This window comes from Miniopterus schreibersii, assembly GCF_964146895.1.
Source record: "Miniopterus schreibersii genome assembly, chromosome: 2".
Lineage (NCBI taxonomy): Eukaryota > Metazoa > Chordata > Mammalia > Chiroptera > Miniopteridae > Miniopterus > Miniopterus schreibersii.
Window position 1 is genome coordinate 92,839,888 of NC_138102.1, and position 19,018 is coordinate 92,858,905.

Sequence of the window (19,018 nt, forward strand, 5' to 3'; positions counted from 1 at the left end):
TTTCACTACAAAGTCAAAAGACAATGAGAAACTGGGAAAAGTTATTTTGCTTTATATCACAGCTCAAAAGGTATTATTTCTAATTTATAATACTCCTGAAAAGCAAGAGGAAAAAGCCAAAAACTAAAGCTTACAAAAAAAATGTGCAAAATATAGACAAGTCATAGAAAAAGAAAAAAAAATGACCTTTTAACATATGAAAAGATATTCACTTTACTCATAAGAAGAGAAATGCAATTTAATATAGTACTGAGATACTCTTTCTCCAGTTATTACTCTGCCAAAAATTGAGAAGTTTGATAACATACTCTGTTGGAAACACTGGGTAGAAATGGTCATTCTCATACATTATTGAACTCTAGGAAGAGACTCTCTAGAGAGGGAAACTTGTCAATATTTAACAAAACTGCATATGTGTTTACTCCTTGGTCTATCAGTCCCACTTCTGAGACTATCCCAAAGGTAAACTGGCAGAAACACATTAAATTGCTCACAAGTTTATTAATTATGATATTGCTTGTAATTTTTTAAAAATATATATCTTTATTGATTTCAGAAAGAGGAATGGAGAGAAAGAGAGAGATAGAAACATCAGTGATGAGAGAAAATCAGTGATTGGCTGCCTTCTGCACACCCCCCACTGGGGATGAAGCCCGCAACCCGAGCATGTGCCCTGACCAGGAATCGAGCCGTGACCTCCTGGTTCATGGGTCAACTCAACCACTGAGACACACTGGCTGGGCATTATATAATTATTTATTAATTTTTGTATTATATAAACCTACTTTTGCCCATCCCTGTAAATATACGAGAGACAAGAATGGTATCAGAGCAAAAGCCAGAGCTCAGACCTCCTAGGTCCACACTGGCCTCCCCAAAGCCAATGCCACCTGACTCCTTACCTCCAGGAGGGTCCTCCCAGCCAGCTGGGTAGAAATCAGTCTGGGAGCAGAATTCACTGCCATGCCATTTCGTCCTTGGGAGCAGATTCTGCTTTCCTTTTCTCTAGTCTGCTTAGTTGAACTTGGCCTTCGATGAGTTATTCAGGCGTAAAAAGAACAAAGGTTCTCTGAAAGAGGTCTGGTACCCTAGATATAGCTCCCAGTTTCAGGGGACGGTTGCAGCAAGCAAGGAAGAGGGAGATCATGGAAAGGCCATTACCAGAGCTCGCAGACTAAGGCATCGACTGCTCAACCCTCCCACCTGCTTCAGAGCAGACAATGTTGCAGGAATCCCATCTCTACTACAGAAAATTATGTTTGATTCTTATTTATTTCCTTCAAAATATTGTTCATTTATTTTATTTTATTTTTTCATTTCTACTTCTAACCTGCCTGGACCAGGTCTTTGACCTATAAAGAAAGACCCTGCTTCCTGTTAGCTGGTGCACATATGATTATTTAGCAACTCCTCTAGGCCTCCTTGATGTCATGGAAGAATGGGTGAGGGTGAGGCAAGTCTATAAACCCAGGGAAGTGCCCACAGGGCTCTAGTCACCTGGCCCTTATTCATTAACTGAATAAATTAAGCACTTAAGTTCCAACAATGTTTATAAGAACAGATATTTGAAAACAATCCAGGTACCAACCTATAGGGGCCTTGTTAATTAAACTATAGTTTGTTCACAGTGAAATGTTATCAATTTGGTACCAAAATGCAAAGATCCCCAGGGCATATTGTTAAATAAAAAAAGCAGAGTTCAGAACAATGTGGATAATATGCTGTATGTTATATCAGAAAGGGGAAAACAGAATGTTTATATTTGTATCTGTTTATTTTGTATAAAGAAACACAGGAAACTAAGAAACGTGGCTGGGGATGGGAGGATGTAGGGCTGGACATAAAACAGTCCATTGTGTTCCTTTTCTTTTCTTTAAAATTTTTTTTAATTTTTGAAATGTGATTACATAGCTATTCAAAATTTGTATTTAACTATTATTAAAATATTTATTTAAATTTTAAAGTAAAATTTAAAAATTGTGATAGCACTATTCTCCTGTCCTGTACCATGTACTCTAAATCTGTGCAGCAAACAAGATGGTGTAAAGTCAAGAACAGGCCTTTCTACCTGGGAAGGGCTATGTGACAGCAGAAGCATGGAAGGGAGGTAGTGACAAATGACAAGGCAGAGAAGCAAAGGGCGGGAATGAGACCTGAGAACTATTCACTGTGGGAAGCAAAATATCAACAGTAATGAAATTATGGGTAATTTTTTTTGTTCATCTACACTGTTTGAAGTTTACAAATTTGCTACCACAAACATGTTTTGCAATAAGAGTATTACTAAGTGTAATTCCCAGGAGTGACAAGAGGCGACAGCAGAGGACACGGGAAGCAAACAGAACGTGGAGATGCTTAGAGGCATTCCTGTGGCACCGCGAGTGGCCACCAGGAGTCAGCAGCACCGCACAGTCAGCCTGCCAGGCTCCCGACTAGGTGAGGCTCCCTCTGGGAGAGATCTTTCCTGCCATCCTCAGTCTCACAGCAATCACAGTTTGCTTTCCAAATGCTTCTGTCTCCAGCCATTTCCCACTAAATGGCAGTCACTGGGGTCTTGGAGGGCCACAGCAACCTGCAGGCGGGAAGGAAGGAATGGGGGCAGGGGAACAGGAGGCTGGCGGAGATGCCCCGGACCTGCGCTCCACCCAGGGACCCTGGACAAAGGGAAAGCTTTTGGGCTGAGGCCCTGGGTTCCAAGAATCCATTCCTCAGGAAGGAGGGCAGGGGACAGGAAACTGAGGCCGCTTTGGGACTGGGAGCCCACCAAAGGAGACCCAAAGGTCACAGGACGCATCAGCCTGTCCCAGGAGGGAAATCACTGCTCCCAGTAGGGCTGAAGCCTTACTGGTTGAAGCAAAGAGGACCCTGGCCCGATGGTTCAGTTGGTTGGAGCATCACCCCTGCACCAAAAGGTGTGGGTTTCATTCCCAGTCATGGCATATACTTCAGTTGCCGGTTCAATCCCAGGCACATATGGGAGGCAACCAAGCAATGTTTCTTTCCCACATCAATGTTTCTCTCTTTCCCTCTCTCCCTTCCTCTCTCTAAACGTATCCTTGGGTGAGAATTTAAAAAAAAAAAAAAAGAAGAAGAAGAAGCAAGGAGGTCATGGAGGGCATTGTCAGAGGGTAGGGTAAGGACTGAGGCTGCCCAGACTCCTCCCTCTGACCTGGGCCCACCAGGAAGGGAAACCCCTTCCTGAATAAGGCCCGGGAGAGGCCCTTCTGACAAGGAAAGAATCTGTGCTATAGTATGAGTACTGAGCTACACTCATGAAACAACCTGTCATCTACTGTGTGACACTGCAAAAGTGATTTGCCCCCTCTGGGCCTTAAATTTAGTCCTCTATAACACAAAAAGGTTAGATAAGGTGACCTGTAGGCCTCTTCCAACTCTGGTATCCTATGAGTCTAAAAATTCCTGTCCTCTCACCCTTCCCCACCCCAGAGGAGCTTAGCTCCAGGAAGTTCTGGCTGGACCAGAACAGACCTCATGCTCCTAACATGTGGTCTGTGGACAGTCCCTAGGAAAAGACCTTTTGGAAGGTTGAATCCAGGCCACCCTGAAGGTGGAGGATGAAGAGGCTAGAAAACCTGGACACAATGAAATCGACAGCTCTGCCCTGGCAGCTTGTTACAGGTGAACATCGAAGCAAAGAGATATTGCATAGGGCAAAGCCAATCCAAAATTACTCCCAGTCCCCAACGTCCTCCCAGATACCTCAGGAAGTCTTCCAGCCCCACCTTCCCTGACAGAAGAAAGGACAAAGAAGATTATGTTGTTTTTAGGCTGATTGCTATTTAAAGTAACATATATTATGTGAAATATATTACGTGAAAATAATATTTATAACATATATGCTAACTTAATTTTGGTCTATAGATACATTTGTATGTATCCAATCCTCAAGTGATCAATTCTTGTGAGAGGCAAGGACAACATCAGTCTTTCTAACTCCTGGCCTTGGGAAAAGGAAATTCTGGGATTCAGAATCCTGTTTTGGTGAACTTTAAAAATTCAACAGGCACATCTTCCTGAGGAAGTTTCAGGCAGATCCTCCAGAAAGTGAGAGATGGTTTAGATAGGCTTTCAAGATGCCTTCTAGCCGAGGACCCTATAATGTTTATCTCACTTAGTCTTTTCAACCCAATGTACCTCCTGTTTGTTTCCCTTATTCCAAATAGAGACCGAAACTAGAGCAGGGCCAGATCCAGATTTTGTGGGCCTCTGAGGCTACACATAGTTGAAGGGCCCTCTTTTTTTTTTTAATATATCTTTATTGATTTCAGAGAGAAGAAAGAAGAGGGAGAGAGAGAGATAGAAACATCAATGATGAGAGAGTCATTGATTGGCTGCCTCCTGCACGCCCTCGACTGGGGATCGAGCCCGCAACCCGGGCACATGCCCTCACCGGGAGTCAAACCCCGATCGCCTAGATCCTAGGTCGACGCTCAACCGCTGAGCCACGCCCGGCCGGGCAAGGGCCCTCTTTTAAAGAAAAAAAAAAAAGAGTTCAAAATCACTAATACACAATTTCTCTTAGAAGAGGTACATGCATGCGCAAGCCTCTAAAAGAGAAGCTTCAGTAACACCAGTAAGTTTATTCCCATTCTAGAGGTCACTTCAAGCTCTAGAAAGTGCATGAGTTTCTCTTTTTCCAAATATTTTCCTCTTCCATTCCCTTCCCTTTTCTTTATTGCTTCCCTTCTCTTCCTTTGAGGCATCTGGGACCAGTGGGACCTGTGGGGGAAGCTAAAGAGGTGGCAAGGGGAGGTTGAAGATGGACTACATACAAAGGGAATCAGCAAATTATGAAGATGCATTGAGGATAGTGGGAGCTAGATTTCTCACTGTTGGGGACAGAGTGACAGATATGGGAAGGGCAGAGGCTAGAATAAACCATATGGTATTGAATGGAATTGGATGTATGTGTGCAAAATAAAAATTTTAAATATACATAGAAAAATTTGGAAATAGATAGTTATATATATAAATATATATTTGTATTTTAATGTGTAAATTGTATTTATATGTATATACATATAAAATATATTTATTTGTGTGTATATATACATACACCAGTAGCAATGGGCATATCCAATGTCCGAATCAAGGCTTCTAAATATTATTCTCTACTAAAAGGACGTTGCCAGCCCCCGCTGCTCCAGTTCAAATTACCACTTTAACTGCAGCCTCATGAGAAACCCAAAACCAGACTGCTTAGTTGGGCCCTTCCTAAATCTCTGACCCACAGAAACTGTGAGAGATAATACATTTTTATTATTGTTTTAAGCCACTAAGTTTCAGGATAATTTGTTACATAGCAGTAGATAACTGGGACAGCAACCATTCTAGTAATGGTAAATTCAGACACTAGCCCTCAATGGATGCAAAAACTAATGGGTAAAGGTTTGGTGAGGAATAAGATGTTTACATAGAATTTCCCCACTAAATATTTATTAATCACAAAGGGAAAACCATCACAGTGGCAAATCCTGGCAGACATCACCTTAACAAAGTGATCAAAGTTAACATCATAATGGGACAAATAGACATCATATGCTGATAAATGCTTAACAACTGGCTGGCAGGGAGGGCACTGATTTATAACATTTGCTGATTTTTGTTGTGTAAAAACTCCCACAATGACCAATTTCAGACTACCACTGGTTTAAGAACAGGCTGAGATTCTGAAGATGGGCTGTTGCTTGCTGGTGCAGCCACCCGTGTGCTGCACTGAGAAAGATAAAGCATTGCCCTGAGGCATTCCTCTCAAAAATGCATCACTGGAGTCCCTTCACAAGGAAACATCAAAAAAACTCGAAATGAAGGACACTCTACAAAATAACTGGCCCATACTCTTCAAAAATGTCAAGGTCACAAAATACAAGAAAAGACTGAGGAACTCTTCCAAGCTGAAAGAGACAACGAGAGATGACAACTAACCGTAACGGGTGATCTGGATTGGGTTCTGGACAAGAAAAGAAAAATGCTTCGAAAGGCCAGGGCTAGATGATGGTATCTTTTTTTTTTTTTTTTTTAATATATCTTTATTGATTTCAGAGAGAGGAAAGGAGAGGAGAAAGAGATAGAAACATCAATGATGAGAGAGTCGTTGATCGAGCCCACACATCGGGCATGTGCCCTGACTGGGAATCGAACCCCAATTGCCTGGATTCTGGGTCGATGCTCAACCCCTGAGCCACGCCCGACCGGGTGATGATAGTATCTTAACAATGTTAATTTCCTGATTTGGAAGGTTGTACTGTGGTTACATAGAAGACTGGCAGTATCTTTAGGCAACGTACACTGGAGTGTTTATGAGTAATGGGGCATAATGTCTGCATCTTAAGTCTCATTGGTTAGAAAAAATAGGATATATAGATATAGGCTTTGAGACATTGAGATATAGATATACAGATATAGAAAGAGAGAGAGAAAATGATATAGCAAGCTCAAAGGGTTAGCAACTGGGTAACCTGGGCAGACAGTTCTTTGTACTATTCTTGCAAATTCTCTGATGGTTTCACATTAATTCAAGATAATAAGATAAATATTTCATAGTTTTCCCTGAGGTTGGATCCCAACTTCTAACTTGCTGGGAAACAGGATGACTCGCATCTGCAACAACATTCCCTTAGTCTGAATTTCCAGAAGGCCCGAACATTCCACAGGAGCTGTGCAGACTGAAGCAAAAGCTCAAGGACCCAGGAGCAGGAGCCCAGCCAGGGCATCCATCATGGGCCAGATTATGGGGACTCGCTGTACAATAAGCCTGACAAGTAAGGGACTCTCGGTGTCCCTGGCCTTTAGGTTTTTCCAGCCCACACAATTCATCTGACAAAGAAAGAAAAAGAAAATAAATAAATAGATAAATATAAAGTACATGAATTAAAATGACAAAAAGACATTGTTGACAGAAGGCTTGACTGCAGATGTCCTTAAATAAGAAGTAACTCCCCAAGTGTAGCACAATTTTGTTTACAAAAACTCAGTTAAGAAGAGATTTCAAGATGGCGGCAGATTTAGTGGAAGCTACACTGACACTCTCCCAGGACCAAACTGGAATTACAACTAAAATATAGAAAAACCAGCCTGAATAATCAACTGAAGACTAGCCGGAGAGCACCCTCATAACCCAGGACCTAAAGTGGAGACCACACAGAGACTGGTAGGAAGTGCAGAGGTGAGAGAGGGCTGGCTGGGTTCCCACAGGCAGCAGATGAAGGTCCAGAGGGATATCTCAGCTGTGGGGGGTTCCTACTGAGAACTCTGGGGTCTAAAACCCAAGCTGGGCTCCCCAGCCCAGAGCAATAGAACTGAGAAAGGTGCCCACATAACATCTGGCTATGAAAAGCAGCCAGGTTTCTCTCTGCCAAGGAGAGATAGCTGGAAATGCAGGCACCCTCTTAAAGGGCCAATGCAGTTTCGTGTGCTGCCACTCGCTTTGGCCTCTGGTGGGGGACAGCAGAGTGGACTAAAGCTGTGTGAGGATAATGCAGGGTTGTGGGCTCTAGAGATAGATATCAGAGGTCAGTCATCTGGACTCCTGTGCTGACTCATTCCCCAAACTTCAGAGGACATCTTTCTCAGGCAACCTTTGCCAGCCAGGCCGCTTTTGCCTAAGGAGGAAGCAATTTCCCAATGCATTGGAAAACCTCTTGCCTCAGTCTGTGCAGTTTATGCCTGCTGTGCTCTACAGCCTGAGGCTCGTTAAGAGAATCAGATTAATCAGCCTATAGGCAGAGGCAGACCTCAGAGTGCTTTGAGTCTTTGCCTGATCTGCTTCTGGACCTAGGACTAGGAAAAACACTTTGGTGTGCATCTTGGCCCTGTCCAAATGCACCCAGCCCCAGCAGAGGGGACCACAAGCCATGGGTTTTTGATAGCTCTAAACAGGGTACTCAAGGCCAGTAACAAACAGTGTCTGACACTGGCCTGCACCAGTGACACTACGAAAAGACTGAGTGTCCTAGCAGATCTACCTAATATATAGAAACAAACCCAAATAGACAGCCAAAATAGGGAGACAAAAAAAACAAAACCCAAATGAAAGAACAGGATAATTTTCCAGAATAAGAGCTAAGTGAAATGGAGATAAACAATCTATCAGATATAGAGTTCAGAATACTGATTGTAAGGATGATGAGAAAAGGTAGGGAAACTATGAAGGAAATTAAGAATGGCATAGCAGAAATAAAGAATACATTGGAAGGAATACACAGCAGATTAGCAGAAGCTAAAAATCAGATCAGCAAATTAGAAGACAGGGTAGAAGAAAATCACTCAATAAGAAATCTAAAAGAAAAAACAATTAAAAAACAGGAGGACAGTCTAAGGGAGCTGTGGGACAACATGAAACATAACAATATTTGCATCATAGACATACCAGAAGGGGAAGAGAATAAGCAAAGGATAGAGAATTTGTTTGAAGAAATGATGGCAGAAAACTTCCCTAATCTGGTCAAGGAAAAAAGTCAAAGAACTTCAGGAGGCACAGAGAGTCCCAATCAAGAAGAACCCAAAGAGTTCCATGCCCAGACACATCATAATTAAAATGCCAAAAATTCAAGACAAAGAGAGAATCTTAAAGGCAGCAAGAGAAAAGCAATATGTTACCTACAAAGGAGGTCCCATAAGGCTGTCAGCTGATTTCTCATCAGAAACTCTACAGGTCAGAAGGGAATGGCATGAAGTGTTCAAGGTAATGAAAAGCAAGGATCTAAAACTAAGTCTACTCTATCCAGCAAGGCAATTATTCAAAATAGATGGTGAAACAAAGAGCTTCCCACACCAAAAATGCTAAAGAAATTTATCACCACCAAAACAGCATTGCAGGAAATGTTAAAGGGACTGCTGTAATTAGAAGTAGAAATAGAGAGAGAAATACAGGCATAAAGAATTAAAATGGCAATAGATAAGTACTTATCAATAATAACCTTAAATATAAATGGATTAAATGTGCCAATAAAAAAAAAGGGTAGCTGAGTGGATAAGAAAACATGACCCAAATATATGCTGTCTACAAGAGACCCATCTCAGAACAAAAGACTCACACAGGATAAGAGTGAATGGATGGGGGAAAAAAAAAATTTTTTTTAAATATAACTTTATTGATTTCAGAGAGAGGAAAGGAGAGGGAGACAGACAGAAACATCAATAATGAGAGTCATTGATCAGCTGCAGCCCGCAACCCGGGCATGTGCCCTGACCGGGAATCAAACACTGATCGCCTGGATCCTAGGTCGACGCTCAACCACTGAGCCACGCCCAGCTGGGCGGATGGGAAAAAATTTTCATGCAAATGGAAATGAAAAAAAAAGCTGGGTGGCAATACTCATACCTAACAAAATAGACTTTAAAATGAAGACCATGATGAGACAAGAAAGGTCTCTACATAATACTAAAGGGATCAATCCAACAAGAGGATATAATGCTGATAAACACATGTGCACCCAATATAGGAACATCTAAATTTATTTTAAAAACTTCTAGAGGACTTTAAGGGAGAGATCAACAGCAATACGGTCATACTAGGGAACTTTAACACCCCACTGACTTCACTAGATAGGTCTTCCAGACAAAATATCAACAAGGAAACAGTGACCCTAAACGACACACTAGATCAGATTGATTTAATTGACATTTACAGAACATTCCACCCCAAAGCTGCAGAAATTACATTATTCTCAAGTGTACACAGGACATTCTCAAAGATAGACCACATGTTAGGATACAAAACAAGTCTCTACAAGTTCAAGAAGATTGAAACTATACCAAGCATCTTCTCAGACCACATGGCATGAAATTAGAAATCAACTACAATAAAAACACTAAAAAACATGAAAACACATGGAGGCTAAATAGCATGTTATTAAAAAATGAATGGGTTACCAAAGAGAGCAAGGAAGAAATCAAAAACTTTCTGGAAACAAATGAAAATGAACACACAACAACCCCAAATCTGTGGGACACAATGAAAACAGTCCTTAGAGGGAAGTTCATAGCACTACAAGCTTACCTCAAAAAACAAGAAACCTTCTAATAGGCTCTCTAACCCTACAACGTAAAGACTTAGAAAGAGAACAAGAAAAGCCCAGGGTAGTTAGAAGGAAGGAAATAATAAAGATCAGAGCAGAAATAAATTACATAGAAACTAAAAAAAATACAAAAGATCAATGAAACCAAGAGCTGTTTCTTTGATAGCATAAAGAATATTGATGAACCTTTAGCCAGGCTTATCAAGAAACAAAGAGAGAGGACGCAAATAAACAAAATCAGAAACGAAAGAGGAGAAGTAACAACTAACCCAACAGAAATACAAAGGACTGAAAGAAAATACTGTGAACAACTATATACACCACCAAGCTGGACAACCTGGATGAAATGGAAAACTTCCTAGAAAAATAAAACTTCCAAAGCTCAATCAGGAAGAGTCAGAAAACCTGAATAGGCCGATAACTGCTGATGAAGTTGAAGCAGTAATCAAAAAACTCCCAGCACACAAAAGTCCTGGTCCAGACAGCTTCACAGGGGAGTTTTACCAAACTTTCAAAGAAGAACTAACATCTGTCCCCCTCAAACTATTCCAAAAAATCTAAGAGGAAGGAATACTTCCAAGCTCCTTTTACGTGGCCAGCATTAGCCTAATTCCAAAATCAAATAAAGGCACTACAAAGAAAGAGAATTACAGGCCAATATCCCTGATGAACATATATGCTAAAATCCTCAACAAAATATTAGTAAATCAGATCCAGCAATATATTAAAAAGATCATATACCATGACCAAGTGGGATTTATTCCAGGGATGCAAGGCTGGTACAATATTCACAAATCAAAAAATGTGATACATCACATAAACAAATTGAAAGACAAAAATCATATGATCATATAAATAGATGCAGAAAAAGCATTCGTCAAAATCCAACACCCATTTTTGATAAAAACTCTCAGCAAAGTGGAAATAGAGGGACCATACCTCAACGTAATAAAGGCCATATATGACAAATCTACAGCCAACATCATACTCAGTGGGCAAAAATTAAAAGTATTTCCCCTAAGTACAGGAACAAGGTAGGGGTGTCCACTTTCACCATTTTTATTCGACATAGTACTGGAAGTCCTAGCCATAGCAATCAAACAAGAAGAATAAATAGAAGGCATCCAAATTGGAAAAGAGGAAGTAAAACTGTCATTATTTCCAGATGTCATGATATTGCACATAGAAAATCCTAAAGACTCCACCAAAACCTACTAGATTTATAAATGAATTCAGTAAAGTAGCAAATTACACCCAGAAATCAATGGCATTTTTATATACCAAGAATGTACACTCAGAAAGAGAAACAAACAAACAAAAATCCCATTTACCATTGCAACAAAAAAATTGAGATACTTAGGAATAAACTTAACCAAGGAGGTAAAAGACTTGTCCTCAGAAAACTACAGGACTTTGCAAAAGAGATAGAGGAAGATATAAACAAATGGAAGAATATGCCATGTTCATGGATTGGAAGAATTAACATCATTACAATGTTTATACTACCCAAAGTAATCTATAAATTCAATGTAATCCTTATTAAAATACGAGCGGCATATTTCACAGATCTAGAACAAACACTTCAAAAATTTAAAAGCCCCGAGATAGCCACGGCAATCTTGAGAAAGAAGAATAGAGTTGGAGGGATCACAATACCAGATATCAAGTCATACTATAAAGCCACTGTAATCAAAACAGCCTGGTACTGGCACAAGAACAGACATATAGATCAGTAGAACAGAAGACAGAACCCAGAAATTGACCCAAGCCATTATGCTTAATTAATATTTGACAAAGGAGGCAAGAACATACAATGGAGTCAAGACAGTCTCTTCAATAAATGGCGCTGGGAAAATTGGACAGGTACATGCAAAAAAAGTGAAACTAGACCACCAACTTACACCAAACACAAAAATAAACTCAAAATGGATAAAAGACTTAAATGTAAGATGTGAAACCATAAAAGTCCTAGAAAAAAACGTAGGCAGCAAAATCTCAGAAATTATCGTAACAATATGTTTGCCAATACATCTCCCAGGGCAAGAGAAACAAAGGAGAAAATAAACAATGGGACTACATCAAACTAAAAAGCTTCTGCACAGCAAAAGAAATCATCAACAAAATGAAAAGGGAGCCCATATGGGAGAACATAAATGGTTAATGTACAAAATATATAAGGAACTCATACAACTTAACAAAATGAAGACAAACAATCCAATTTAAAAATGGGCAGAAGACCTGAATAGACACTTCTCCAAAGAGGTCATACAGATGGCCAAGAGACATATGAAAAAATGCTCAGAGTCACTAATCATCAGAGAGATGCAAATTAAAACCACAATGAGGTATCAGTTCACACCTGTAACAATGGCTACCATCAACAAATCAACAAGTGCTGGTGAGGATATGGAGAAAAGGGAACCCTAGTACACTGCTGGTGGGAATGCAGACTGGTGCAGCCACTATGGAAGACAGTATGGTGATTCCTCAAAAAATTAAAAATGGAACCTCTATTTGACTCAGTGATTTCACTTTTAGGAACATATCCTAAGAAACCCAAAACACCAATCAGAAAGAACTTATGCACCCCTATGTTCAAAGCAGCTCAATTTACAATAGCTAAGATCTGGAAACTGCCCAAGTGCCATCAGTAGATGAGTGGATTCAAAAGCTGTGGGACATTCACACCATGGAATACTATGCAGCTGTAAAAAGGAAGCATCTCTTACCCTTTGGGACAGCATGGATGGAACTAGAGAGTGTTATACTAAGCGAAATAAGCCAGCCAGAAAAAGGCAAGTGTCACATGATCTCACTCATATGTGGAAAATAATGAATAAAATAACCTGAAGAACAAAATAGATCCAGAGACATAGAAGTATAGAACAGACTGAGGGATCTCAGAGGGAAGACAGAGGTTGGGGAGTGGGTGCGGGAGATTAATCAAAGAACTTATATGCATATATGCATAACCTATAGACACAGACAACAGGATGGGGGAAGGCCTGGTAGTAAGGCAGATTTGGGGTGAGGGGACCAATAGGAGGAAAAATGGGACATCTGTAATACCTTCAACAATAAGATAACTTTTTTAAAAATTCCGTTAACACACATTTTTCCAAAAGTCATATGTGTCAGAGTACTCTGGAAAGTCCTACAGGAAAACTGAGTGAAATCAACTTTGTCTACCCTCTGGCATAAACATTACTCAGATCCAAGGGTACTACAGCCTGTTTCCCAGATCTTCATAACCCCGAGGTAGTTCTGTTGGTGTTTCTATTTCTCTGCTAGGACTCGGCCTATTAAACCGAGCATGAAGGCATGGTTTATTTTTACCAAGTCAGAGATCATACTGAGTCTAAACCAAATACCTTACACCCCTGGGAAACTTATGTAGTTATGGTAACTTGCTACAGAAACCCACTCTCCTAAGTTCTATTTTTGCCATTTATTAAATGTAAGTCAGCTGAATAAAAGCAAAATAAATAAATAAATGTGAGTAAACTGAGTTGAGACCTATACACCATCTACTAGAAACAGTTAAGGCAATGAATCAAAGACCCTCAGGATTAGGATCTTAGAGGTCATCTTGTTCCATCTGGGTACCAAGTGGTTGAGGATCCCTAGTCAGCAAGGTTTTTCCCAGTGTCATGAAACAAACAGTGATAAACTACAAATGGAGAGAGGATTGGCTGCTGCCTGAGTGCTCAGATGCAGGCGAGAGATGATGGATAAGAAGACATTCACTTAGAACTTTTAAGAATCCTTTGATTCTCCTTCACATCTTTAGTCAAGTGAGGACAGGGATGGCTTCTTGCCTCCCTTCTACAAAGACCAGGCTAGGAGCCAGAATCTGATCACATGGGGTCTTCTATTTGGGGAGACTCTGCCTACTCTCTCCTGTCTCAGCAACCAGCTCAATACATACAGGTTATCTCCATTCATTCAATACATCTTTTACTGAGTACTGACTAGGTTTGAGTCCTGGAGCTGGGCTCTGGGTTTACAGTATACATGAAACAATCAGTGCCTGCCCACATGGCACATAGTTTGGTGAGAGGGAGCCTATGAATACAGCAATAAATATAAAATTACAAATTGTAATAAGAGTCATAAAGGAAACAAACAAGGTGCCGTGAGAGAAAATACCAGGTTAGGGAATGTGATTATATATATACACACACACACACACACACACACACACACACACACACATATATATGCACATATACATATGGAGGATATATATATATATCCTTCCTGAGATAGTGATGTGAAACCTGAAGGGTGAATAGGAGTTAGACAAAAGTGGAAAAAAGAACATTCCAGGCAGAGAGAATGAGAAAAGATCCTGATGCAAGATAGAGATTGGGATATTTGAGGAACAGAAGACCAGTGTGGTCAGAGTCTGGTGCAGCAGGGGTAAGCAGGGTAGGATGATGCTGGAAGAGACCCAGATTAAACAGGATACTCTGTTTAATACATTTGGGGTTTTCTTTTCTTTCTTCTTTTAAGTTTTCTGGAACATTATGCATGGTTTTATTTCCATCAAGCAGTCTCATGTCACATTTATTTATTTATTTATTTATTTATTTATTTATTTTTACATTTATTTTTTAATTGACTTTTAGAGAGAGAGGGAGGAAGAGGGAAAGAAAGAGAGAAACATCAATGTGAGAGAGAAACATTGATCGGTTGCCTCTCACATGTGCCCCAACCAGGGATCAAACCTGCAACCTACATATATGCCCTGACCGGGAATCGAACTCACAACGCTTTGGTATATGGCATGACACTCCAACCAACTGAGCCACCCAGCCAGAGCCAAGACATTTGGGGTTTTCTTTTTTTTTTTTAATATATCTTTATTGACTTCAGAGAGAGAGGAAAGGAGAGGGAGAGAGAGAGATAGAAACATCAATGATGAGAGAGTCATTGATCGAGCCCACAACCCGAGCATGTGCCCTGACCAGGAATCGAACCCCGATCACCTGGATCCCAGGTCGATGCTCAACCACTGAGCCACACCCGGCTGGGCAACATTTGGGGTTTTCTAAGTGAACTGAGTTGTAAGCAATGGAGTAACCTGAATTAACTTGATTTTTTTAAAGTCATTGTTCTGTGAAAAATGAATTAGAAAAGGCCAAGAAAAGAAAGGGGAGATCAATTAGAAGGCTACTGTCATCATTCAGGCAAAAGGTGACAGTAGCTTGAACTCAGCCAATAGTAGTAGAAGTGGAGAGGCATGGATGGCTTCAAGATACATTTGCTGTAGAGAGCAGGGGAGAGAGCAGTACCAAGATTTTCACTGAAAATTTCAGCTTTGAGCTACTGGGTGGAATGGATAGAGGTACCATTTATCAGGATGGGGAAAAAACAAGAAAAGATTGAAAGGGAAGAGACTGGGAGTTCAAAATTGCACATAGTAGTTTCTGAGATTCCTATGAGCAGTCTAAGTGAATAAATAAATTTGGGAAGCATCAGCAAATAAATGGTATTTAAAAGCAAAAGAATCAATGAGACTATCTAGTAAAAGTGTATTGAGTGAGAAGAGAAAAGAGGAGAAGTGAAGCAAAGAGACAAGAACAGAAGAGAGGAAAGAGTAAGTGCTGAGAAAATCCAACACAGACATCAGAAAGAGAAGGAGCATCTGGAAAAGGGACGTGGGCACAATGATCAAAGAAAAATGAGAAAACCAAGAGAGTTGATGTCCCTGAGGTTGAAAGAGAAAATTATTTCAAAAACGTGAGTTCAGTTAATTGACCAAGTGTTTCTGAGATGTTAAGCAATATGGAGGCCATTGATAATCTTCACAAGGTCTTTTTTAAATAAAGAAATGGAGGTGGAGACTACATTGGAGTGGGTTAATGAATAATTGAGAGAAAGTGGAGACAACTTGTGGAGGGAAGCAGAGGAATGGGGTAAAAAATAACTGTCTCTCACTTGGGCCTTCTGGCAAGATCAGCTACAAAGTTATTCCATCTCTCCTCCCAGGTTTTCATGGCAGCCTTTTTCTCAATATCCAGCAGGGTACTATACCTGCAGAAGAAAAGGTACCCAGATCAGCCCCAGGGAAGGGGTTGGGGAGCAGGACAGGAAGTATGAGGGATTCTCAGATACTTGCAGAACACTTTTCTCCCAAGTCCAAGAGCAATAATGAAACAGACAATGTGGAGAAAATTCACAGGAACCTTCTAGGCATCTGCCCCAAACCTCTAATGGAGATAAACACAAGTCGTGGGATGGAAGAGGGAGTGGGGATCTGAGAAGTACCCAGGTTACTCACTTGATAGAGTTCATGGCCAGCTGTTTGAGTGTCCTCAGGTCGGCTGTCATCCCACCAATGCCCATGAAGGCCTCATAGAAATCATAGGACAAGCCTTTGGCACCAAAGACAGCTGGGTCATCAGAGCTGATCACCATGGGGTACCCAGTAGCCATCAGAACAGCTGCAGGGTGGTTTCTCAAGTCAGACACCAGTTTCAGAACCTGCCCAAAAGGAGGCAAAGTTTGATCCATGAAAAGAGTCATCACAAGGCAGGACTTAACCCCATCCCTATTATGAACATTGGGACGACTTCTGGGCAAAGTCCTAACACAAGGAACAAAGCCAATACTCATGCTCTTCCTAATTTTCTCCAAGTTTCATCCCTACTGCATGCATTTGGTCTCTCTCCGTCCTGCTCAGGGCAGCATTTCTGAACAAAGCAAGACAGGCAGGTTCACAAAGAACCCCAACCAACCATGGAAGCAGCAGCACCTATGGCCCAAGCCACTTCACTGGCCTCCCCCAATGTCCCTTTAGCTTTGTCCACAGCTTTGCCCCAAATTCCACACCACTGGGGACCCTCACTGTTGCCTCATTATTATGAATGGTTTAGGCAAAGGGCCATTCCTAAATAGCTTGACTAAATGGGAGTGAGAAGGAGTGGAGGAACATAGAAAACAAGTGAGTTAAGGAGAGGAAAATTATATAGGAAAAAGTTTGGGAATCAGAGCAGAGATTGAAGTTAGGGGAAAAGATCATATTGGATGGGTCCCATGGATCATGCATACTTGATTGGAGATGGGACAGACTTCTATAGGAATGTCTTTCTTCCATGAATCAGTCCAGACTGCTAGGTGTTTGGTCAATGCAAATCCATGGCCAATCCTGGTAGAGTTCAGTATTAGGGCATCCAGAAGGTTTCCATCTATGGAAGTACCCTGCCAGTCTGGGGATAAAAGGATAGTCTTCAACAGAATGGACTTGACCCACAGATCATCCTCAGATAAAGGCTCCAGACCCCCCAAGGAAGAAAAGGAAGATAAATGAACATTAACACAAATACATATACACATTTCCTTTATAACACTGTTCAAGAGAGTTATGGCATGCCTTTTTTATGTATGTGTGTATATATGTATATATGTAACAGATGAAGTTGAAACTTACATGGGCTTTATAGATTGAACAAGGATACTCGGTTAGTTACGTATCAAAAATAGGTTTCAAATTTTGACCTATCTGACCCCATAGTCCATATTCTTCCTTTCTACTTTTTTGTTTCCTGAGCTATTTTCTGGGACTTTTATGTTTATAATCTTTACAACAATGTGTTGCGGACTTTATCAATATAATTATTTGTATGTACTTACTTTAATTTATATCTTTTAACAGTACTCTTGGGACAATATCGATTGCAAAATTGCAATGGCCAGCACAAACAAAGCAGTGGCAGATGCTATTGGCTGCCTACTTACTAGCCATCCCCGCTATACCTTCCTTGCTGGCAGCCCACTTAGAGGGTGAAAATGATAGGTCCAGACTCTCCTAGCTTCTCTTGCAGCTAGGATAGTCCTAATGCTGGCCTGAGAGGTTACTGGTGAGGAGCTCCTTAGGCTTCCTCCCTAATAAAAAAAAATTTTTTTTCAAGATGCCCTGAAAGAAACATCTCATGTTTTGTTACATACTGAATGTAACTTCAGTATCCTGTAATTAAGTAAGATGAAATCCGGGACTGAATGAGGAGAGCAGAGGTTGCTTATAATGTGAGATAATAGATAACCTTATTGTAAACACTATTGGGTGTGTGTATTCCATTGCTGGCAGCCAAAAGCATCCTAGCTGATCCACATAAAAATATGAAAATTGCACATTTCTGTAAGGAATAAAACAAACAAAAAATCCCATTACTGATCAGGCCATGTGTTTTTAGGTAGATTTTTACTGGTTTCCTATCTAATAACTTCCTTTTGAAGATTTCTTATTTTTTTTAAAAAGATATTAATCTTGAATATTAAGTACCTAAGTCCTAGCAAAATCTTCTCCTAGGATCATGCATCTTAGAATTTGGTTGGCTCCTCTGTCACAGTGTTTCATACTGTTGAAATGACTTCACATAGGTATGAGTTTCCCAACTAGACCACAAGCTCGTCAAGGTTAACAACTCCTGTCCTCTTACCCACAAATAATTCTTTAAATCTCTTAGGATAACTTTGATCTAAATTGACTTGAAATGTCAAGAAAAAAGAGAAAACGCACCCAGACCCTTCCTCTGAGAGATGTGATAAAACAGTTTTAAGCCTGGTTGTGAAATTCAAACTCCCCACTGCTTTCTCCTTATCTTTTTGGTCCTCTGAGGGTGGCAGGTGCCGAGGGTACCAAGGATGCCTGGAAAGAGGGGTGGGGTGTGGATCAGCAGCAGTCTTTTCTCCTGGTCTAGGTCCCTAAAATCTTTGTTTTGATCTGATATTTCAGCCATGATATGGAACACCTTTTGGTTAGCATTTACACATTTTAAGAACTGGAATATGGCAGGGACTGAGAGAAGACCAAACTCTTGCATTGAGCTTTAGGAGAAAAAGATATGCTGGCTAATGGCATTTCAGAAACAATAGCAGTCAGACCCGTTGGGCAATATGGGGTCCCTCTTCAGCACTGATTAGTGTGGACAGAGCTTCCTAGATGCCAGGGCAGGCCTGGTTCTAGTCCCTTT

At 40.7% G+C, this 19,018-nt stretch overlaps 1 protein-coding gene across 2 annotated transcripts in view; it reads right to left on the reverse strand.

Annotated features, from left to right (window-relative positions):
- Positions 1–2,195: 2,195 nt before the first annotated feature.
- Positions 2,196–19,018, reverse strand: part of ADA2 (adenosine deaminase 2) — an 85,401-nt gene continuing 68,578 nt past the window's right edge. Inside the window, exons 8-11 of one of the 2 annotated variants that reach the window (XM_081129294.1) lie at positions 17,097–17,254; positions 16,327–16,529; positions 15,984–16,079; positions 2,196–2,572 (exon numbers count right to left, since the gene is read on the reverse strand). In XM_081129294.1, the coding sequence (XP_080985420.1) occupies positions 2,533–2,572; positions 15,984–16,079; positions 16,327–16,529; positions 17,097–17,254 (497 nt within the window). In that variant the 3' untranslated portion in view covers positions 2,196–2,532. Of the gene's footprint in view, positions 2,573–6,041; positions 6,838–15,983; positions 16,080–16,326; positions 16,530–17,096; positions 17,255–19,018 lie in introns of those variants that run through there. The other variant, XM_081129295.1, reaches the window with a different exon arrangement.